Here is a 24030-nt window from a genome sequence, read left to right as displayed (position 1 = left end):
CTTCTGGCATACGTGTCATGCAAGGACCCTCACACATTTCTGTTGCTTGGATTATTTCTGGTAGAGCTTCACAGGCCTATGTTGTATTGTGGATCATCTCCAATTACTGCTAAAGATAACTTAAAAGCTACTGGTGGGGTAGGAGACACCTTCACAACAGGGTAGCTGGCTAAAACCCATACACAGTCACTTGCTGCCTTGGATGGGTCTCAGAGGTAAGAGACTGTTAGCTCTGTTCCTAGCGTTTCCTGGGACCCCTGAGTATGTCAGGACCCTACAGTCTCTGACACCCTGTAAATCATATGGGAATTTGGCTTCATGCAGCTTTTGATCAGGCCTAGTTTTTCTGAAGGTCTTCTAGAGGAGCTAATCAGGTCAAAACCTTCTGTAACAGTCATTAGCTTATTCCCTTCTGACTTGCTCTCCTCACTGCGTTGAAGGTAGGTCTGATATATGACCACCTGAGACCAAGATCAGTGTCTTTCTGTTTTGCCAGCCTACCTATGCTGAATTACTGATCATGAGGGAGGCAAGCTTGCAGCACAGGGGTGTGTTGCCTGTCAGACCTTAGCATTTTGGCTGCTGTGTCTCACATGGGAAGAAGTCCCTGGTGCTGTCACTGTGACAAAAACGGGTGTTCAAGGTGTATACGCTTCCCCACCAGCTAAACTCCTCCTAGATAGGAATTATGAACATACCTCATGGCAATCTTCACAAAATCTTCACCCTTTCATATTATTTTCAAGACATCAAGGTAGTTTAGACTGAATAAAGCTACAAGACAGGCAGTGATACTAGCTGGGCAGAGATCTGTGAACAACACGGAATACATGACCTTGACAGAAGCGCACATGTATTTCAGGCACTTTGGTGAATCGAGGTATGTCATTAACCATGCTGAAGTTGAGACTGTGAGGGCTTTGTAGGAAAGCATAAGTGAGCCAAAGAGCTCAGTGAGACTGTGAAAAAAAGATACTCACAGCAGGCAAGAAATGATTAATATGTACAGCATGGATATGGAATAATATCAGTTTTTTAATAAAAAAAAACAATTCCCAAGTTTTCCTTAAAATCCAGATACTCGATTCATCTCCTTGTCTTCCAGCTATTTATCCAACAACCTATATACATGTAGACAGGCTTCACCTGAGGCACCCTGTTGTGTTAATCCCCAGGTAAGACTAGCAATGCAAGGCCCTTTCTGTTCCTCGGGAGGCCTTCCTATCTTGAGAAGGATATGCTTGCAGCCTGCTTTCACATTTTGGAGGAGGTGTTCTTGTTGTTTTGGCTTTGGGAGGGAAAGCTACAGCAAAGAGGAAGGGCGTGAAGAGAATTTGGCTTTGAATTGCACCAACGTGCCTGGAAGTTTGCTGGATTACCCTTGATGGGAAAATAGGTATATCCAGCTTTCTTTGGTGTCTTCTGGGCTTTCTACTCCATGTCCTCCTGGTGATCTTAGGCTGCGTGGGCAGTAAACAGAGACACACTGGTGCAGTAGGGTCCTGGTCCATTAAAGGCTGTGCAAAGCTGGTGAGCTGGCAGTGGAAAAATCTGCAAAGAGACAAAAGCACTAAATGAATGAAATACAAAAAAAGACAGGAGAGTGGGTCTTATGCTTTGTTTTCACACTGAGCTTCCTATATGACAAATTCTAGTCAGCCATTAAAGGCAGGTGCACAGGTTTCTTAGAGAGCAGTAGGTGAAGGGAAAGTACTCTGAGTTATCTACCTGGTCTCCTGGGCAATGCTAATTCCCAAGCAGGAATCCAAGGAGTCCCTGCCACTTTGGTAACTGGAAGTGTCTCAGTGTTCAATGGGATTTGTTTACAAAAGACAAGAGTAAACATTTACACAGTAGGACATAAAAATGGACAATATCTTCACAACAATTTGTAAATTGTATGATTTTGAGCAAGTTCCAACTTGTTGATAAATTACTTTTTACTTCTTAAAAAATGCAAGCTTCATGACAGAAGTTGTATTTCAAAAGCCAAAGGTACTGCTCTATGTACATAAATGTGATCTCTTCATAGATGCATGGCTGTGGAAAGCCATGGCTGTGTCCACTTATTAACTTCTCCGTAAACATACTGGAACACTGTGGTTGAGACACGAGTTAGAATACAGCTGGTCTAACCAAGTAAATTAAAAGCAATGCTTTTCTTTCATGTTTCTATTCTAGCAATATTCTAACAATACAGTGGGTGCCAAGCTAAACCCTTAGGTAGAAATTACCAGACCTTCGTTCATGTCAATATCTCTTCAAAATAGCGTTTTGGTAACATCTTCTAACTGGATGCAAAATGGAAAAGTTGTATCTCCTGTGACTTTCATTATCAAAGTGTTCCTGCAGATTTGTAATGGCTTCAGCTGCTCAGTGAGGAGAAGGAATCACTGTACTTGCTGCAGCAATTAAAGAGCAGCCTTTTACAATGTGATCTTCCTTCTGGGTGTACATCTTCCTAAATATTTAGCAATAGTTGGCTAGTCAGTAACTATGAATTGCATCTGCAGTAGGGTAGAAATGCATGATAAGGAGCAAAAACACACAGTTTGGCTTGCTGAGAGGGAAGCTATATGGATGATGTGTCTGAGGGGTGTCAGTTTTTTTCTTCGGTGAATACATATATACATAACAACTCTTACATTTCTTCACAAGATTTTTTTCCCTGACTGCCCACTCTTCAGGCTAGGCATTTCAACCTTATTACAAATATACAGTGCTCTGTAGGCCTCATTAGTAATTCATATTAATAGCGATATCCAGCTATCTGAGATCTATTGACAAGTCCAAGTTTTCCTTTCTACAGAGATGTGCTTGCCCAGTGGGAGGAAAATGTTCATGGCACTCTGATTTCCAAACTGCATCAACTCTGTTGCAAGCTGAAATAGCATGGGGCATTTCTAATTTATGACAGATGATCATTAAGGCTAAGGCTAGACTGCTAAGTGAAGTGAGGCCAAGGAGTGCTAGAGCAGTGTCTGTCTGATTCATCGTTAACAGGCTTCCTTGTGTCTTTTTGGCTCATGTCAACTACTGCTCTCCAAGACAGCCAGGCATGATCTGAAGGATCAAATGCACCAGGACCTCTGCCAGGAGGCAATAACTCCACCAGGCTGGGCTCCCTTCACCCTGAGCCGTCCTCCCACATCATCCCAACAGACACTGCACCCCCTCCAACACTCCCCGGCGCCTTCACACTGCACCAGAAGGAATTTAGCACATTTCCACTCTCATGACATAAAAACACCACCAAGACCCACCCTCCCACTGCTTAGAGACTTTGCACTGCAAAAAAGCCCCACAGACCCCAGAAGTACTTTTACTGAGAGGTGGAGGGGTTCACCGTGGGGCCCAGAGGAGAGCCGCAGCCAAGCTGTGTGCCATGTAGACGCAGCCCAGCAATGACACTTGCCTTCAGCCGGGAGCATCGTCCCTCCCCTCCATATTCAGCATCTGCCTTCCCCAGTCTTCCCCACCGCAGGGCCCTCGCAGGGCACAAGAGCTGCTGTGTTACAGCCCGGTGCCCCAAGCCTAGCAGCCAGGGCCATGCTTTAAGTCCCTCTTGGGCAGCAAGGCAGGACCACACTTGAGAGACTGCAACCTCAAGCCTGTCGGGCCATTTTTTTCCAGCCCTGAGCATTTGGTTTTTTTGTTTGCTTATTTGTTTCTGTTCTGTTTATTCGGCATAGAAAAGCTCCTTGCTTTGGAGCTATAAATGTTCAGAATAGATACAGAGTCAGGAAGGATTTGGCTGGATGCAACTCTACAGCCTGAAGCTTTTACAAGCACCATGTGCTTGGATCAAGCTTATCTTAATGTTCAGCATTTATACCTGGTAGTAGCCCATCAGAAGTGAAGATGCATGGTGATTCAAATAAGATAATAAAGTCATTATTTTTCTGAAGTTCAGAAAGTGGAACACTGAACTTTATTATTGATATTTTTCTGGTAATATTCACAATGATCTGAAATGTGATTCTTAATAAGGTAGTCAAGTGTTTGACAGGTATTTAGAAATTCTCCCTAGAGCTTTCCAAAATGTCAGCAGGTTTGTTGAGGAGAATTACTGCAGTGGTTGATTTTTAATAGAAAAAGATATAGCCATACTCTGGGGAAGAAATATGAGGGTGTTTCTTCAGGTGCTTACAGGTAAACATTGAATTGTTTGTTCTGGCTTTGAGAGAGGCCACAGTTACCTACTTTGAAGAAATCAACCAAACAGATCCACTGCTGACAATTGTGGCACAAATTGTCAGTGGTAGAAGATTTTTTTTCTTGTCTTCTCTAATTAGAAGTAAGCTAAACCCACACTGTGCTTTTATTTGTTTTGAAATGTCTGTGTTTTTATATATAGTAACAGAGGATGCTCTTTTAGTTGTAGCTAAAATTTTATTATATCCTCTTAGGCACTGACATTCAATGTCATGGAGCATCAGTTCAACAGCTTAGTTATTGTTGTGGGAGAAGAGCAGGTTTAAATGTCTGGTATTTTAGTCGGATTAGATGCCATCCCCTCTGCTTTTTGCCATAACAAGAAAGTCCAAAACTGCCATTTACTGTGTCAAATTCCTGAATATTTTATGTTATTTAAAGCAGCACAAATGTGGAATAATTCCCCTGACTCCAGAGAATACATAGGGAAATAAGACTGGAATCTAACCTAACCTTTTATACAATGACTATGACTTTTACTATTTCCTCAGAAAAAAATCCTTCTTTCCATTTTCCACTTGGGATCAATCTTTGTCTTAAAACAAGCTGCAGGCTCTGCAGAGTTCTTGAATATTTTAACTACTTGCGCGATTACCGTTAGTTGCCACAGTCGGCAGCTAATGATTAACCGACACTAGGGCAACAGTTGTCTCAAAGTCTGCAAGAGGTCAGAAGGATCTTAAAAATGAATTTTGCGGGAAGTATGCAGGAGGGCCTATTCAGGCGCGCGTCCGTCTGTCTGTCTGCCTGTCTGTCGGTCGTGAAGCAGAGCTGGCGTCCCAGCTTTCCGGTGTAACGGGCTCTGAACCAGGCGCCTGTCTCTGGTTGCTCGGCAAGCTACGGGCTGCGCTGTGGATGCTTATATCTCCCACACGTTTGTTGCTTTGGAGGGAGGAGGAGGTGGAGGTCTATCCCAGGAAGGAATGCTGCGAATATGGATTCCACATGTTTTTCCAGTCTAGTAGCCAAGCAAACGTGACTGTGATCCCAAAGAGCTGTGGATCACTCCTAGGCGTCATGGGACACAAGCCTGACGTCCTCCCCGCCCGTGCTCGGCCAGCACGTCGGGGCTGGGCGCCGGTGCGGTGCTCTCCTGGAGGCAGGGCCAGCGGGAAGGAGGCATGGCACAGGGACTGTCTTCCTCAGCCTGCTCCTGCTGCGTGTTTCTGTCAGATGCAGAAGATCCTTGGTCTCTCCCCCAAGGTCTCCATCCGGCACTGAGGGTATCAGTGGCCTCTCAGGTCTGCCGCAGCGCTGTGGGCGAATTTCATTTCAGAACACCAGGGCTCGGCAGCAGCACCTTGCTGATTCTTTCAGGCAAATGGGGACCCGGAGAGCTGACCTATTGCTGTTGCTATTGTTCATGTGTGGAAAACATGCAGTAAAATTCCAGATGAGTGGCTGTGGGTTGCACTTGCAATTATATGTTTACTGGGTAATATGCACACATCAGAGACCTAATATTCACCCTAGCAAGAGAGCACGGTCATAGGCAGGCTTAGGAAATGGAGCTTTTCAATTTAAATGTGCAGAAGAATTTTAAACACACATGGATGCTGTTAGCAGATTGCCAGTCAGGAGGGCTGGGTTCTGGGGAGGAATTCTTTGCTTTTAATTTGTTAAGAGTCTGTTCCTCAGGATGATGTTTGATCTTGAGGAATAGCTTTTATTGTCTTTAAATATCTTGTAAAATATGAGATTGCCATTCCCAAAAACTAAAAAAGCATCATAGAAGAAGTTCTAAATGGATAATTTTCTCTGGATGAAGAAAAAATTATCAAAAAAGAATTAGCCGAACATAATGAGCATTATCAAATTTGCAAGCAAGATGTGGAGTAGGTAGCTGCAGTAGAAACACATTATCCATCATTGATAAACTGGCACAGGCCTCCTGAGACTTTTAAAACTTCTTAAAAGAAAAAAGAATTCTTAAAAATAGTATTTAAGAATAAACGAATATCAGGTAACTTTTTAGCATGGGAGACAAAAAAAGAATTGGCTATCTGTTTTCGTTCAGCTTGCTGTTGTTAGGTTCATCTGCTGTGTCCTGGTGTTAAAGAACTGGGAGAAAGGCAAGCTAACCATCTGAAAAAACGCTATTTGCTGCGTGGCAGAAATTCTGTCACCAGTATACAGTCAGATTATAGCAAAGCAGACTAGTCAGAGACACATAAAAGCACGCAGGCTGGCCAGCCCCAGGTCCACCGAGCCCCGTGTCCTGTCTCAGGCAGAAGGCACCAGTCGGTGCCTCAGAGACTGGTGTGGGAAAGACACAATAGAAAGATGATGCCGCTGCTAAATGAGTTTCCTCCAAATCCGCAGCAATGAGAGGTAACTCATCGTTTCTGACTCCAATTTTCCTCTTGCTAGACCTGTGGGGAGTCTTGTCTCATCTCTAATCTCGTTTGGTTGTTGGCTTCAGCTCCCTCCTGCTCTCCCATAGCAACCACCACCCTGTTATGCCTTGGGTCGGGTTCCTCAACATGAGGCCACCCAGCACCTACTGACTTTGGAAAGGAGCCTTTCCCACCTTGCAGACACTGGGCAGTCAGGGACAACGGATGGTCAGGCCCTGAGCCACTAACCGAAGTTTAATCCTCTCTGGGTCTGCTGCCTTTCCTCATCCATTATCTGCGTTGAATAGAAACACTTACAGCAGTGAGCCACGTAATCAAACATTACTGCCGAAGTCACATGCCATTTCAGACGCCTTCAACACAGTCGTGCATGACTGATGAGGGAATATAGGTATTGCCCTAGCAGACTGTGCCAGGGCTCTGCTGAATATAGTCTCTGTATTTACCCATGGGCAAGGCCCAAGAAGGGTGATGGAGATGTAAAAAGAGTCTTCATGGACAACTGGAATTGTTTGGTCACTCAATAAATGTTGTCCTTGCTCTCTTGTAATACAATTGATTCATATTCTAAAGCATGAGGCTTCCTAGCCCACGCAAAAGAAGCGCTTGTTTTTGCTAGTACAGTGAGGGAATGCGTGTTCCTATTTTCCATGCAAGTATTAAAACCTTGACTATGCTGGTAATGTGCAAACCTAAGCTGAGAGAAGTCTGGGGGTCCCATTTTGCAGCCATGTGAACTGCTGAGCAAGAGGAGTGTGTTGCAGTCACTGCAAGACGTCTAACTGGGCTTAGATTGATAACAATTTCACCTGAGCATCAGATTAGATGCAATCAATATATGGGTAAACATGCAAGAAGAAATACATCTTCTGCAGAGAGCCAGCACAGGGTTTCTTGTCACTCAAGCTCTCCTTCACTGTGTCGTTTCACTCACTATGGTTAGAAATGCACTAAATATGTCTACAGAATTTGCATGTTTAGCCTGCTTTGGAGAGAGGGGATTGTCTTGCTATGGAAGGATATTATGCAGCAATTTCCTCCACAGCACAGCAAGACAATGAATCTGACTCTTCATTATAGATGAATAAGAACGATTGTATTTCCTGTGCGGGGAGAGCAACATGAGCCATGCTCTGGGCTCCTCTGGGAATTTCCATGACCATGTCTATTTCAAACACCATGCATAATGCTACTATGAGAAAATGTAGATATTTAAAGATGAATGTTTGAGGGGAAGGGGAAAAGGCTCAATTTGTGAAAGGAGGTGTTTGATCTCAGCTTGGAAGGCAGGCTGTATGAGTGTGGACAGAGGCTCGAAGTTAGTTGCCCGAGTTTTGTAATTCATGCATTAGTCACTGGCAGAAGCAATGTTTTTTTCCGAGATGGCTGTAGTTTTTAATTGATATTGTTGTATTCTTTCACCACCAAACAAAATGTTCCTCCTTGTTTTCGTTAGATGGGAGGCTGTGAAGAGTGCTTGCAGCTACTTGCACTTGCTAAATAAATGAAGGAGAGAGGTCCCACAAAGCCTCTGCATATCTCCCATTTGTTTTCACACTCCCACTCACAGTGAGCACACCTCAGTGCTGCTGCCACGGCAGCAAACAGCCCCTCTTTCCAGAGGGATCCCAGGGTCTCTAACTGAAAAGCAGCTCTGCTTACATTTTCCTGAGTCTGCTACTGAAGGGAGGCTGTACAGCTGCAAATGCAAATCTGTATCACAGGGTTAATGACGCTGGGACAAGCACACATTCCTGAGAGCAACTGGATGTTAGCAAGATACTGACCAAAGGAAACCTTTCCTGGACAACCCTGCATACATCCCTTAGGACCAGAACGCGTGGAGGTTGCAGGCTGGGAATCCCAGTCTGGTACTTGGCCCTTGAGGGAGCCACACACGTACCCGAGCTGCACGTGTGGACAGCCTGGTGAGTGCCCAGGGAGACTTTGGATGCCTGAGACCTAAAATCCTTTTAGGGTTAGTCCACATAATTATGACAAGACGTGCCATGTTCCTGTGCTGAGCGGGGAGCAGGCACAGCCAGCCTGCAGATGGGAAATGCCCAGAACGGAGCAGGGTCAGCTATCTCCGGTCCTGCCTGTGCCACGATCCTCAACACCTCAATTAGAGGTACTAGGGGCACCTGCCTGAATTAAGGTGCTCGGCTCCTTCTGGTTTAAAAAAAAATAATAATAAAGGAGCATTAAACCATCATTGAATAAATGCACCAATCAGTCTGGGAAGAGATAGTGTTCAGCAAGTCTTTCCTCCGGCCACAGGGTTTCATAAAAAAGGCTTGAGTGAGCTCATCTTCTCTTTAGTCTAGAAAATAATACCTCTTTTTCTGCAAAGCTGGACACCCCCTTCGGCAGGAGGAGCTTAGATGTAAATTGTCCCTGAAACAGCTTGCAGCCCAGAAGGGTCTGAGGAGCATTCCTGGTTCATCCAGCACCATCTAGAGCAAGAAACGGAGGACAGCCTTGTTTCTGGGTCATGATCAGGTCCAGGCGTGAGAAGGGAGCTGAAGTGCATAAGGCCACATGGACAGGGGTGCTTATAAGCCAAGCTAGGCCCATTTCAGGTGCCTAAGCACATTTTTTTGGGAGCTGGCTATTTTTTTCTCATAAAGAAAATGCAGTGACTTCACATGCCGTATTAAAAGATTAGTTGTTTGGCTGGTGGCCACAGAATAATTCTTCTTATTGCACAATAAATCAAGCTACTGTCATTTTAAATACTCTAGCTGAATTTCTGATGTACACGTGAAAGAGTTAACTCTACCATTATAGTGTTACCACAGCACTAAAATAACAACAGATCTAGGGTTCATAAGTTTGATCCCCTCTTGGAGCATAAATTTGGAGCATAGGCAAAATCCTTATAAAATTATTCACATTCTGTAAACATCTGTCTCGTTTACTTGGAAAATATACAAGCTGAATTGTGGACTTGTAAAATACAAATAAAATATGGGGAGGTGAGCAGAGTTCCTTAGAAATGTAGGCATTTCCAATAAATTTTTCCTATTTTTTTTATAAATTGTTAAGTTGTTAAACAGTGTGATTCCAATTAGCACATTTTTTCCTATGTAAAATAAAAATCAGGTTATTTGGGGGCTGAAGTAGGGTAGTGCTTTAATTTTAAGTGTGGGGGGGTTTCCTTCTCTGAGAGGCATTTGTTGCTTTAGCAATTGAAAGCCTTTCTTTCCTAATAGGATTAGTACAAGTAATTACCAAAGGATTTGCCTGTGTCAGCTGAGTACAGTTCCCCACAGTGGTATTAAAAAGGCTGTCTACGGTAGGGAAATAGTCAATGGCAGTGTGTAGCTGATGAGATTGTAGTTAACTGTTGCCAAAGGAAGTCACCTTCAGCTGGAGGGTTTTTACCCTAATCCCATTTATGTGCAATGGACAGGAAGAAGAAAAAGTGCATTTCTGTCAGCAGAAGACCACTGAGGGTTGACAGTTTGCAGGGTGAAACTGGGAGCCGCAGAGTAAGTGGTAGGCACTGTGGCAACCCCATTTTTGCAGCTCTTTTTGCCCCTGACCTGCCCAGAAGCGAAGAAGTGACCTGGGACAAAAAAGCAGTGATGTTGTGGGGACCAAACTTTACGCTAGTCCGCTGGCTGTGCCTCCTGATGAGGGTCCTCCCCTCCAGGGAGGAGGTTTGCTTGCATTTGCTCGGCACGTTCCTGCGGTCCGCGTGGCGCTTGGACGCTCCGCGGGAGAAGCTCCCGATTCTTCAGCTTTAGGACAGCTCCTTGCTGCTGTTTGCAAGTTTCACATTTTAGGCGCTGTGCGAAGAAGTTGCGTATTTTGTGCAGAGAGTGAACCTGTTGGGGAGGGGAGGAAAAAAAAAAGTGACTCGGGTTTATAGCGCGCAAAGGCATCCTGCTGGGGACACAGGTTTGAATTAATTTCTGTGATTTTAATCCGTTTAGCTAATCCACAGCTTTATTACTTGTTGAAGTTGTACTACATTTTCCTGCAGCTTCTGAGCCTCTGTTTCAGGGGTTCGGGCCATGTATCTATATTTGTATGCAGCACAAGGTGCTGTCCAGGATCAACTGGAAAATGAAATCTGAAAGGCATTTCTTCAGGAGGCGTGTGCAGATACCGTCTTGACAGATACATGTCTGCAATGACAGGTCATTGTGCAGTATGCCAGGAAATGAGCACTTCTGGCTTGTCTGACTTGTTTGATGTTCCTTGAAGCCATAGGACAAGTGTGGGTTTTTTCTGGCTCACTGTGAACACTGTGTTGTTTCGGTAGGAAATGGGCATGAGGAGGAGGGCTTGGTAAAGACCTTAATTTGGGGCGATTTGTTTCCTGCTGCTGTCTGTACCCGTTTCCCCTCTGCCTCTCCTCTGGAGATTTCCAACTTGTGTAACTGCATTTGAACGTAATCACATTCGTGGATCAAAGAAAACACACAACCTTATTGCAGCAAGTTAATTGTTCCCAGAATAATTCCTACAGGTGGTCCTGAGCTGCCTGCCTCAGTGACAGACTCAGCCCCACTATCCCTCCCTGCCTCTGGGATTTTCCAAATACCTGGTATTATTTACCTGCTTTGGTTGGTACAGTTGGAAACTCTCTCATTTACCTAATGCACCAGCCAGCTGACTGCAACCTACCTCTACAGTGGTAAGCAGTAAACATAAACTTTCTGGCTGCTGCAGCCACATTAATAATGCATTATGCTTCCTGTAACTACATATATGCACAGAGATTTTCTTTTTGTCAGGGGAAGAAAGAAGGTGGAGGGTGGAAGGTGGTGGAAACAGCTACAAGTAATTATTAATGCTGATTAGACCCCAGCTGCATAGGTTTTAATTAGTCCACGTCTGACCCTAATAGTCACCATTGGGATGATCTAGCGCTCCTTAAGTGAGCTAGGGGAAGTGTATTGCCTGCTCACACCTGCACTGTGCAGCGTTACCGGCACATATCCAGCAGTATAGGCCAAAACCTTGTCCCCTTCTGTTTTTCAGTTAAACCTTAGTCATTTTGTGTCACTCAAGGCAACTTCAAAGGATGTTTTGTGCACAACTGAGGCAGGCTGAACCCATGAACCGATGCCTAATGAAGGAAAGGAACATGAAGAGCAGAATTTTACGTATTTTTTTAAAGCGTTATTAACAAGAGCTCCAGAGGATTGTTTCAAACTGATTGGTGAGGTAGGAGCACTGTCTTAGCAATTTTGGGGGAAGAGGAGTTCAAAAGGTTTCAAGACATCCATCCTTTTCCTTCCTCGGTTGAGCGTCAGGTTTCTGGAATAAGCAGAAACAACATTATGCCCATGAGTACGAGTGCCAGCCCCGGTCTGCCCAGGGGAGCTCTGGCCTGGAGACGGGTTTGCCCCATGGAGCTCGCATCTTCAGAATAGTATTTATTTTGGTCACATCCTTGTTTTCTCCTCTACCACATGCAAAGTCATTAAAATATAGTTCCTTTATCAGAAGCCCTGTAGGAAGGACACGGGGTTCAATGCGAAGCTGGAAACATGGAGAGGGTTTGTTGCACTTTGCAAGCTTTTAATTTAATTGGAATTGAGCAACTGTTAAGCAGTAGGCAGGGAATTTTTGAGTGAGAGCAAGCTTGCAACCCTCAAATGAGAGCAAGCACTCTTACCTTCACTACCGCCTTGGCTCAGTGGGCTGAATTCTTGCCCAGACTGGCAAGAAATTTGGCACCACCTTTGCAGCAGTCAATGTTTGAAGGAATGCTAGAGCTTTATAGGAGCTGGCTGCAAATTAAGGCCCTGGTCAGACAGGGATCTCGGGACAGACATTTGTGCATGCACAACCTAAGGCAGTGATAGGCACTGAGTCCCTCTTTCTCTCTGCAGACAGGGGAAGGAGGGTAGATAAGTTGTACTACATCATGTTTGATTTCTGTTTAGGCATTTAAACCCGTGTTGATTTCAAGGGAAGTTAAAGGCTGTGAGTCTGCACCTAAGCATTTACTATGAGCTTTCTGTCTGCAAATTGGCCTGACAATTGCCATTTGTGTCACTTGGGCTTCCCTGTGTCCCTCAGGGCCTGAAAACCCCCTCTGTAACTGGAGCAGCCTGGGATCTTGTCATACCGCAGCGCTGAGAGCTGCAGCTGTTTTAATGCTGGGCTCTGCAGAAGGGTGGCAGCGCCACAGAAGAGCGGACCGAAACACTCGGCAGAAAAACAGTCCCACCGGTCTTCGGGAAATCATTGCCCTCCCATTGCAAAGCCCCGAAACAGAGTTTTCCCATTCTCCTGCAGCTTCTAGGTGCTTGTTTCCCTTCCCTACCATCACACCCGCCTCTCCCACCACGCTGCAAACCTCCAGCAGCGTAGATGAGCACAGCTCTATTTTAGTTGACTTTTTCTCTGGGTGAGCTTGGATGAGCTTGATTATGAACACAGGATACGGGGTAACCTCAGCCCTTCCTGCCTGGCCTACTCCTTCAAGGGCTGCTGCAGAGCAAAGGTATTTCTTTTGTAGGGACACTCAAGCAAAGGGATGAAGGCAGCTTGTCCCCTCCACCCCCTTTTTCTCATCCCGTTGCCACCCCACTGGCTCTGCGGGGGAATGCAGGGTCGCACAAGGTTTGCCTAGCAGATGTGACCCGGGAACCTGCAGGCTGGATGCAGGAAATGTTGCAGGAAAAATGCACCCATCAGATGACATGATGACTGCAGTGACACTCATTGCAATATATAGGTCCGTAAACACTCCCACACATCTTGTCATTAGTAGTGGGAATTAGAAATAACTGGGTTCGGTAGCAAAGGTTATATTTGCTTGCCTCTTCTGTACTGTTGCAAGCTTTAAAAACCCATGTTTCTCTCTGTTACTGCCTCCGATGCTCCATTTTTAGGCTGTCCAAAGCCTAGCAGACGGCAACATTTCCAAAGCTGCACTACTGTTCTTAAATATTCCAGCAGCAATCGCCCACATTGCCCTGCACTGTGCGTGCTGGACCATGAAGTGCAAGCAAGTTATAATGAACCCATTTTGCACTGGTGTAAGGCTCTGCGCAGTGTCTGGAGCAGCACTAACACAAACCCCCACCCCCACCCCGCCGTAGCCTTGAACTGCTTCAGAGAAATGAAAGTGCAATAGTCATTTCTTTAAAGTTTGGGAGTTTTCTCTGCTGTTTTCATCACTCTTTTTCAAGAAGACCCAACACGATGTAGGAACATCAAAGTCCTGTGTATGAGAAAAGTGATTTCCTTATTTTACTTTAGATTTTGATTTCTAAGAGGCAAAAGTCTTGCTTTTGTGCAGACCATATATAGCGGAAACAGTGCCTGGGTGCAGGAGTGAGAAAGGTGTTGCAAGAACACATCTTAAAATTCAGGTTAGGGATTTGGATTAAAAACATAGCTGTGTAATAAAACCATATTCGGTGAGACTACCAAAAACTCGTGACTAGACATAAAATCTCCTTTGTCATCCTTATTTGAATTCTTCTTAATTATTTGCTGGAAATTGATAAAGTTTCCAGGCCAATGCCAAAGGAGTGATTCATGCCTTCTTTGGCTTTCTGAATGCACTAAGAAAGAGTATTAAATATTAAATGTCCTTGATGATGCTACAATTCTGAGGCATGATGAGAGCTGTCGTTTTTGTTATTGTTGGAACTTCTGCAGTTACAAATACTGTGTTTTTTTATATATTTTAAACAGACAGTGACTCAATTCTACCACCTTATCTTGAACATTATAAGGTTACATATAGACATGACCAGAGCTGAACCAGCCATGTAATTGAATGAATATCTTGATTCAGGATAAGGTACATTAAATTCATTACCTGGTGGTGTTTGTGGAAGACTGCTAATCAAACCAGCTCTGGAGCTGAAGCATGATACTTTCAGCAATAAAACTCTGAAGCTTTCAGATTCTGAATGTATAACTGTATTGTAAGGCATACTTTACAAATCTAAGCCAGCAGTAGGTTAATATTCTATCATTAATGTCTCTTTATTTAATGGTGCAAAAGTTCTTCCTTGCAGTAAGTGTGGTGACTGCATGTCTTTGATGTCTGTGTTTTTGTTTTCCTAGTAACAAAATACTAAATATCAGCTGGAGAATTATTCTATATAAAAGTCCAGGTAGCTGAAATTTTGAAAATGACACCTTAAAGTAGTGGTTTGGTGCCTTACAGTTTTAAACAGAAAAAGTTGGGAATTCACGCAAGCAGAGTTTTGTCACTACAAACAACTGAAAGGTGTAATCAGTAGAATGAAGGTTTTTCTAAATAACAGTTGTCTTGTTCGGATCTTAAACTGGTGTCTAGGTTAAGCCTTGACTCAGAAAGGGCCTTGGATCTTGGCGTCACTATGCAGTCTTCAATGAGAAGATCAGGTCAGGGATTTCTGTCCTCTGGTGCAGGGTATTTCTACAGTTCTTCCAGCCTCCAGACAAGTTTATGGGAAGCAGTCAGTAAGCTAACCCAGTTAAAAAAAAAAAAGGTAAAAAGAATAGTTTTCTAAGTCAAAAATCAATTCTCCGATCCAGTTCACAGCCTGACCGCTCAAGCAATGGTGCTGAAACAGTGCAGGTGGCAGAGCAGAGGTAGCAGCAAGCAGGGAGAGACAGAGAAAAGGATGGTGTTGCTGCCAAACTGTGTATATCATGAAACCACGGCACTACGCTCAAAAATCCCTGTTCAGTTCTCAAATTAGGCCCTGGTTCAAAAAGGCACTTAGATGTATGATCTAGCCCGTCTCTAACCAGGAAGGTGTTTCACTACTTGTTTAACTCCATGCATGTTTAACTACTTTATTAACCAGCGATCAATCTGGGAGGGATAATTCCTCGATTCAGGGCTTTCAGGACCTCTGCTCAGATTTTAGGCATGTGGGTGTGAAGGCACTCAGTGCCGTGGGCAGAGCGAGGTAGGCGCAAGGCTGGCCTGCACTGAAACCCGGCGGTGCCGCGTCTGCGCAGAGCAGCAGCGTTCCCCTTGTCCAGCAAACGCCCGGGAGGAATTTGCTCCATCTCCCGGGCAGGCTGCTCGGATGCAGGCCCGCAAAGGCACTTGACCACTGATGTGCACGGGAGTTGGTTAGTGGCTCTGGGCCGCGTGCTCGGTCCCAGCTCCCTTGCCATTGATTAAAACTCCTGACATTCACGGTTTGATGCTGGATTCCTGCGTCTCATGTAGTGCCACAGGCTCTGCTTCTGATTAGGATGAAAGAAACTTGGTGTCTCACATTGCGCTTGAAGATGAGAAGAGTGAGAAAGGCTTTCCATTCCCCTGCAATAACAGCCCGCTTCATGGCAGCTTTCAGTTTCAATTACTGGTGGCAGCTATTTAAAGGATAAACATCTCCTGAAAGGCCATTGTAGTTGTGCTATTTTTTCGAATCACCATTTTTGTAAGCCACAGCTATTGTAGTTATAGAAAATTAGTTCCTGGTGTAAAAGGGTGGCGTAAATTTGTATCTGGGTTGCAAATATGGAAAATTCTGCCACGGAGACAAGCTTGTGATCTCTCCAAGGTAAACTTTTCACATACACTGAAACTTGTATTCTGCGCTCCAGACATTTCCAGAAAGTGTGCTACTGAGAGGGTTTGATTCTGACGCTCTTTTCATAGGCACTGGAATAATTTCAGGACGGCTATCTCAGCTTGAGCGTTCAAAGACGGTTTGGATGATGGCCTCTTTGCGTCCCTGCGTCCTGCACTGTTTGGGAAGGCTTTGGGGAGAGGGGATCTTCCCACAGCAGTCCCGTTGCAGGAAATTGCTTAAACATGCAAGTAATTCTGCTGACATTGATGTATTTATCCACATGTCTGAGGCTGAACATGTGCTTTTTTGTGCTCACATTTTCCTGCATTTTCTTAGGGTCTTTTCTCCTCAGTCATATATGGTTGTAAATGGACAGTGTTTAAAAAAAAAAAAAAGAAAAAAAAAGAGGAGTGTGGATGGGCAGAGGCATAATAGCAATATCACATAAATCCTGTTTGCTTTTCATCAGGTGAAAGATGAGGGAGGAGGATATGAGTGACAGCCTGTCACATTTGCAGTTCCAGTGAGAGGACCAGTAGAGAAGCAAAATGAAGTTTTCCCCTTGTGCCATTTGAGCTGAGAGATAGGATTTTTAATACAGGCTTTTGGAAGGACTCGAAAGTAGAGAATGCTGGCACCAGTCCAAGGGAGATGGATGAGGGATGAGAAACTGGTGAAGCATCGAAAGGAGGAATAAACGAATCTTTTTTGCATCACATGAGTGACAGCCAACTCTTCCCACACCATGACTGCTGGCAATGATGTCGCTTACTGGGCCCGCTCACTTGCTTTTGGTCACCTCCCATCTTTAAATGGTGCACTTATTTAATTTGAAGAAAGTGCCTGCAATCAATAAAAAGAGATCCTTTTATCTTCCTCATCAATCTCTTATTAATGAATGTGCACTTTTTTTTTTCTTTTTAGCTTCTTGGTTGCACTGCTTTTAATTTCTCAATGTATGAAAAAAGGGAGTGCAATCGAACACATGATGGAGCAGTTGATATTGCTGCTTGTTTCTTTCTGAAGGACTGAAGTCCTCTCAAAGGAAAGCAGTGCTCTGGGGAGAGATCACTTGGCTGGTGCCGAGCTGTGGTCCACTGAGCATCCTTTCTTAAGCTGTGATTCAGCAGGCCCGTGTAGAGCATGTAAGCATCTGTGAAGACAAAAATCAGTTTTCTAGGACCCCAGTAGTTGCAAGAAGTTATACTGTTCTTACAGAAACCTTTTGTGAATTATGGGGGCTTTAGTTAAAGCGGATGAATATTTGAAAACCAGTGACTTGCAGGCAAAGGACTTATGAGGCCTGATTTCCACAAAATTCAGCAGGTTTAGGTCTGGCTATGATGTGGTTGAGGGGTCAGCTGAGCGTAGTGGTACTTGCTGCTCTCATTTGCAGAATGTTCTCATCTATGATTGCATGTCTATTTATGCTTCATTCAGAAATAATTCTGTATCTCTGTGGCTGGCGGCAGAGAATGGTCCTCTGCAGCACGGTAATATGAAATCAACGTTTTAGAGCCTGTAAAACTGGAGGAACAGGTACAGCTTGTTCGTCCTCATGGTAGGCTGGCGATTAATGCTGATTTTTGCTTTGTGTCTCTCCTTGAGGCTTTTGGGAATGCAACTTAGCAAAGTAACCCCTGCCCTGACTCACAAGAACACTCCACAAAACCAAGTTACAGTTTGCAGACCTCTGTGTTTCAGCCTGTCATGTAATATATTGCCCGAGCCCAGATCTCGGTGGCACATTAGCTTCATTAGCCTAGAATCACACTCCAGCCTCGTCTATGCCAAAGGGACCCAAGCCACATAATAATCAGAAAGAAATTTTTGCAGAGGGACCTAACCTAATTACAAAAAGGCAAAGCATTTCCTGTCTCATCTTTATATTGGCCACCGATGGGCTACCTTAGTAAAATTTTGCACCTGCGAGGCCTCACTCCCTCCTGTTTTCTCCCAGGCTCTTCCTTTCCATTAACTAATTGCTGGCGCTTTACCGAGGCATTAACCTCCTCCAGCCTGGGCCTGGACCCCCGTTTAAGCACGGCATGTCGATGCTAGTATGTTCCTGTGGGAATGTCGGTGTCCCAGATCTGCAGGTTTCCGCACTAATTTAGTGTGGAGGGAGAACGGGCCCTAAGAACAACGAGTTGTCCCTTGCACCCGGGGGGGCGAAGCGGAGCGCCAGCCCTCGCTGGGGGAGGGAGGAGGAGGAGGAGGAGGGTGCCGAAGGTGGCCGGCGGAGGTGCCGCGGGGAGGGGACCTGCAGCCGAGCGCGGCACTGCAGCCTGGACCGGAGCCAGCCCTGAAGGCGATGTGTCGGCGGCCGGTGCCGGCGGCGGGAGGGGATGGCAGCGTGCCGGGAGGAGGTGGCCGGTCCCGGCAGGTGCAGGGACCACGGGGAAAACCCAGGGAGGTGGTGGGAGTTACCCCCTGGCTCCAGCTCCGGCAGCACCTGAGAAGTGTAATTTGAAGGACAGCAGTGAAATGGGAAGAGCAATGGAGATTGCAGGGAAAGTTTAAAAGAATTAAACGCAGGTCGTTTGCCCAGAAAGCCAGTGCAAGGAAAACGCAGACCTGGCAGTGGGTTAAACATACTACAAAAACAGCTCAGCAGCGTCAGCAGGGTAAATTGTCTTACTGGAAGTAGGGTGGTTAAAAAATTAGGCGTGAATAAGGAGGCAAGGTGCTTTAGAAAACTTGCATCAAGCACTCGGATGCTGCAGGCTCTCATCTGTGCAATGAGAAGAGTATTCCCAGCTGGTTCTCAGCTCGCAGCCGGCCCTGAGGAGCGCTGCGTCAGCTTCACACCTGAGGAGGAACTAGTGTGCATGAAAGCATGTCTGCTCTCCCCAGCTTTATCGGTTTAATTTAATAAAAGATACATCTCCCTAGAAACCTGCTTACTTGTGTCCACAGACCACCACAGCTGTCATGACCATGCCGCTGTGATGTTCCCCTTCCTGCAGGGCCTGCGTTGTTGTCGCCCTTTGAAACATGCTCTGAGATGCTTGGAAGAGGCTGCTCTCCTGCAGAATATAGTCGGCCGGGCAGCACCGGTGCTCGCGGATGGAGCCGTGCGCGTAGCCGCGCGCTGCTCGTTCTGCGTGCGGCTGCTGGTCGCACCATCAGCCTGCAGACCAGACGCTTCGGCGGTAGACTAGCTCGTATGATGATTTATCTTTATATCTTCTTCCAGCGAGCGTTATCGTTGGCTGTGTTGTAAGGTAAAACCTCCAGGCGCTCGAATGTGGTAGCATCGCAATTGCTTCAGTTGGCTGCTACAGCCCTGCAGGAAGCTTTGTGATTAGACATTCATCAATTAGCCCTTGGCAGGAGAAGCTGTGAAAACACTGTAGGATTTATTGAGATTTTTGGTAAACCTTTTTTATGTGAATGTTTCTGATGTTCCCATGGAGATCTTTGTGAGTAGTTGGGGAGGGGGCGTGAAGGCATGGAGAGGAGGCGGGAGGAGACAGGTGCATTTTTTTAGAACTTCCAAAAACATACAAATACAGAGGAAATTATCTTTTGGATGCCTGACTAAAGTACCAGCAGAAATGAATTCAGGTCAATTTGAAGGACTCGATTCCTTGTTTCCTTATGCCTTCTGCTGCCAGTCACACTAAGGAAAAAGGGGGCTTCATGTCGCCAAACCTTTGATGTAAATGTTTTCACGAGGTCCAAGGAATGGGAAATTGTGTTAGAAGTCCCTCTCCGCTATGTACATATGTCTGTATTGTTACATGGATGCATTTTTTTGTGGCAGACAGGAGGGAGTGGGGATAGGGCTGATTCTGATCTCGCCTCCCTTGTGATTTACCCCTCTTTTACACCGCACGGGCTGAAATGAGAGTCAGTGCTAGATACTGGTAGTGATGGAGAACGATGGGCAAGAGCAAAGCAGAAGCGTGTTTTTTTTAATTATTTGGGGTTTTTTGTTTTTTAATAGGAGGTGAGGGCTTAAACACTGTGTTCTTGTATGTTAGCTGCATGCCAGGTCTGGAGAAGTATGCTGAAGAGTTGGGTTTAACGTGAAGGGCTTTCTTTTTTTGATTTTGCAGGGTTTCTTAGGAACTTGAAGAGGGGGTTGGAAAATGCAATGTAAAAAAATGGTGCAAACCTCCTCTCTGTAATAAGTTAAGTGCAAACCTGCCAGAGGGCAGAATGATTTTTTTTTTTCCTTTTCCCCCGCCTTTCCCCGGCCTGACCTAAGACGCATCCCAGCATTATTCTGAGTGCAGCAAACTTACTAGGGGGCTTGGAAAGAAGCGCTGTCTGCAGGTGCCAGGCAGGGAGGATCTGCAGTCGGGAAGCGGGCTTTCCCGTGGGAGAGATCGCATATCAGCCTCGGGGAGCCCGGTCCGCGGCGAAGCGCACCCCGGGCTCACCCCGGCGCGGGCGAGAGCGCGCAATCGATGATGGCCATCTCCTCCGGCCCCGCGGAGGATGGAGAGGCCGGGCGCGACGCGCACCTCCCGCCTGCCTCCCTGCCTGCGCTTTGATGGCCTGTATTCCTCCTAATTGGATAAAATAGGAAGTCGCTGGCGGTCCTGCGCTGCCGGGCGCGCTGATTTCCCCGGGAGCAGCCCTGCGGAGGGCTGGGGGTGGGGAAGGGGAGGAAGGAGCCGGCTGCCGAGGGGGCTGGGGGTGGGAAGGAGGAAAGTGAGCGAGCGAGCGAGCCAGCGCTCGGGGAGGACAAAGAGGGAGGGGAGAGAAAGGGAGTTACCATCCTCCGGTCACCGCTCGTCCCCCCCAGCCCCGCGCGAGGATGCTCGGGCTGCGGGCACCTGCTGCGCCGGAGTGATTCAGCCGCTTTCAGCCGCCGCTCCAGCGCGACAGGATGCTGCCGCTACTGTCCCCCCTGCCGCCGCCGCTGCCGTTGCTACCGATTTTGCTTTTGCTCCTTCTCCCGCGCGACGGTTGTTTCCCTCGTCTGGGCAGACACCAGCCTCAGACGCCCAAGGTGAGAGTCCTGCCTGCCGCTCGGGGCTGTCGGTTCGCTTAGCGCAGCCGACCCGCTCCGCGGTTGCGGTTCTCCCCCTCCTCTCGCCCTCCTTCCCCCTTCTTTCTGTTTCGTTCCCTTTGCTTTTGGCGGGGCCGGGGGGCATGTTTACTCCCTCCCTTGGAAGAGCTGGAATTGCTTGAGAGGCGTTTAAGGAATTATAAAAGTGGCCAGGAAGCAGCAGCTCAGTAATTGCGAAGCCACTTTTGCTTGCGGAGAGCGGCAGAGGGCTCTGGGTGGAGGGAGGGGGGCTTCTTATCTTTCCCTGTGCACCGCTCCTCTCCCAGTTCGGATGATGGTGCTGAACTCGGACCTTTTGTTGACGCCCCCTCTGTGATTTTTGCAGAGCTGTGTGACTATTACTACCATCTTCTTCTTTTTTTTTTTTTTTTTTTTTTTTTTTTTTGTCTGTGTCTCACAGTAATGGACTGTGATAGAGTTAAGGCCTTTCGGAGGTGAGCTGCTTGAGAGCTGGTGCTTAAACATGTCTGAAGTAGCTGCCGACACTTTCCCCAGCCCCTCAGCTCAGCTGAGGCCTGACGCGTCTCTCGAGGGGCTCCCGGCTGAGGAGGACATGCCGGGGACCCAAGGGGAGGACAGGCGGGTCCAGGGCATAGCAGGCCTTGCCGCTACCTGCTGCGTGTGCCTGGAGGCAGAGCGCCTGAAGGGCTGCCTCAACTCCGAAAAGATCTGCATCGCCCCCATCCTGGCGTGCCTGCTCAGCCTCTGCCTCTGCATTGCCGGCCTCAAGTGGGTCTTTGTGGACAAGATTTTTGAGTATGACTCTCCCACCCACCTTGACCCCGGGAGGATAGGACAAGACCCAAACGGTGCTGTGGATGCTACAGCCCTGCCTGCCTGGGTGCCTTCGGAGGTGTACACCTCGCCTTTCCCCGTAACTAGCCCCGAGAGCAAGGCTGACGCGACCGTGCGAACGGACAGCTCGCTGGTGCCCTCCAAAACCTCCCTCCAGCCCACCCTGTATAGCCGCATCCTCCATGTCGGGTTGCTGTCCTCGGCCGCGCCTTCGCTGCCACCGCCCGCCCGGGAGCCTACCACTGCGTCCCAGGCGCAAGCGACAGAAACCAACCTGCAAACCGCTCCGAAACTCTGTAAGTAGAGAGATGTGTTTCCTTGTTTTCCCTTGCACACGCACACACAGAAAGGCACCTGATCGCTCCGCGGCTGTCCTCAGGGAGGACACGCGGCCGGCATGCTAAGCGTCAGCGGGCTCAGGCAGGTGTGGCACGGGTGACCCTCTGAGGACAGCACCCACCGGCCTCTGAACCTTCTCGAGGGGTGCATGGCGATGACGGGGGCTTCGTCTGGGACCTGCGTAGGGAGCCGGTGCCAGCCGCTTCCTGGCATCCGCGAGCAGGGAAGCCTGTGGTTTACCTGATGTCTTTACCTGGTAGCTGCTCTGCGTGGCCTGTTGGCCGATTTCTCTCGTGAATTTGGTTTGCGTCCTGTACTGGATCTTCCCTGCGCGTTCGTTTTCTTCGCTTTGCCTGCAGAGCACTTCTGCTACCTCCTTCCTGAAGTCTGCTGCTGGCAAACGTCCCTGTCATCCCCCTGAAACAGTCAGGGAGAACAGCGGGAAAGAGCGACAGCGTATCGGAAGCAGCTAGAGACCGGGAATTATTAATTTAGCAGCTAGCTTATGATCTTTCCCCTTCCCTTCTGACCAGAGAACGCATTTCTTTGCGTTTTTCTCCTCCTCTAGGAGCTCAATCTTGTTAAACATTTTTCTGAGACGTTGCCTCGTTGACTGTAGTGGGGCGTTTCAGGAAAAAGCTCCTGCCCGTGAAAAGGCAGGAGGGATCAGTTTCCAAATGAGCCTTCACCCATCCTTGAAGCAAAAAACACCCAGGGCACCTGGATTATTTTCTCAGTAGCCATCAGAAAGCCTCAGACCACTGCATTGCTGAAGTGTAATTTCATTGCCATTCAGCATTTCAGCCCATCATTTCTGGAGCAGATCAAGCTAGCAGTTCCTGAGCTGTGCAAAACTGTGCAACCCTAACGAAAGCGAAGGCAGCGTGCCTTTCTGCGAGAGCGCAGGGCTGGGCTTTCCCACAGAAGGCTGCAGTGGTCAGGACGAGAAATTCAGTTCCTGGTGAATTGCCTTGCCGGACCCCATCTCATTTTTCCTCCTGGTGCCTTTCCTGCAATACCGCAGGATAGCTGCCCTGCAGCTAGCACATGCCGGACCTCACCCTGGAGCCCCGAAGTCACTACAAGTTTGCACTGAGCTTAGCCCCACGAGGATCGGACTCGGTATAGATATGCGGCAACTAGATTAGGTATGCCATTTGGGGCCGACACCTTTGCTGGTGAAAATGTGCCCGTGCACAGTAGCTACGGGGATTTTGGTGGAGACTCTTCCAGCTGAGAGTCAGTCCTGAACAGCTCACTGTTGTGAGCTATTCAAGGCTCACTGAAAGGGAATTTTAGATACCCCTGTAGAAACCCTTGCTGCCTTTTGCTTAGATAAGGGGTATCACCAGCCATTGGATTAAAAGTAATTTATCTGAAGGACTTGGTCTGATAGGGCAATATTGCTGTGCAGTTAAATGACAGGGCTTTTTGTCTGTGTGAAGTAAGCAATTACTTGAATTATTGGGACACTTAACCAGCTTTGCAGTTATACAAAATTATACTAAGTGATTTCTTTTAATAGCTGATGCAGAAAATCCTTTTGGAGTGCAAATCTCATAAGTGGCATGAAAGAAATGACACCTCTTTTTACTTCATAAAGTGACCAGGGAACACCATCCAGCCAAAATTGCCTCTTTCCTACAAGGGGGATAAGGAGCCAAGAGTCAGTTATGCCAGGACCACATTCACCTTTTTGAATTTCCACATGCGAGGCGAACCTTTCTCATCACCTGATAATTTCATCTCTGAAGTAAATAAAGAGGAGAAAAAGATTCTGTAGAGCAGTCGCTGA

At 46.9% G+C, this 24030-nt stretch overlaps 1 protein-coding gene across 9 annotated transcripts in view; it reads left to right on the top strand.

The window, feature by feature from the left end:
* The window catches only part of NRG1 (neuregulin 1), a 302969-nt gene that overhangs the window by 176683 nt on the left and 102256 nt on the right, over positions 1-24030 (top strand). For 2 of the 9 annotated variants that reach the window (XM_026098493.2, XM_026098484.2), the window contains exons 1-2: positions 20903-21041; positions 21502-22192. The exons of the other annotated variants lie outside the window; for them this stretch is intronic. In XM_026098493.2, the coding sequence (XP_025954278.1) occupies positions 21565-22192 (628 nt within the window). In that variant the 5' untranslated portion in view covers positions 20903-21041; positions 21502-21564. Of the gene's footprint in view, positions 1-20902; positions 21042-21501; positions 22193-24030 lie in introns of those variants that run through there. 9 annotated transcript variants of the gene reach the window in all.

The sequence above is a fragment of the Dromaius novaehollandiae genome, chromosome Z (assembly GCF_036370855.1).
Source record: "Dromaius novaehollandiae isolate bDroNov1 chromosome Z, bDroNov1.hap1, whole genome shotgun sequence".
Taxonomy (NCBI): Eukaryota; Metazoa; Chordata; class Aves; order Casuariiformes; family Dromaiidae; genus Dromaius; species Dromaius novaehollandiae.
This window is presented reverse-complemented; position numbering and strand designations above follow the sequence as displayed.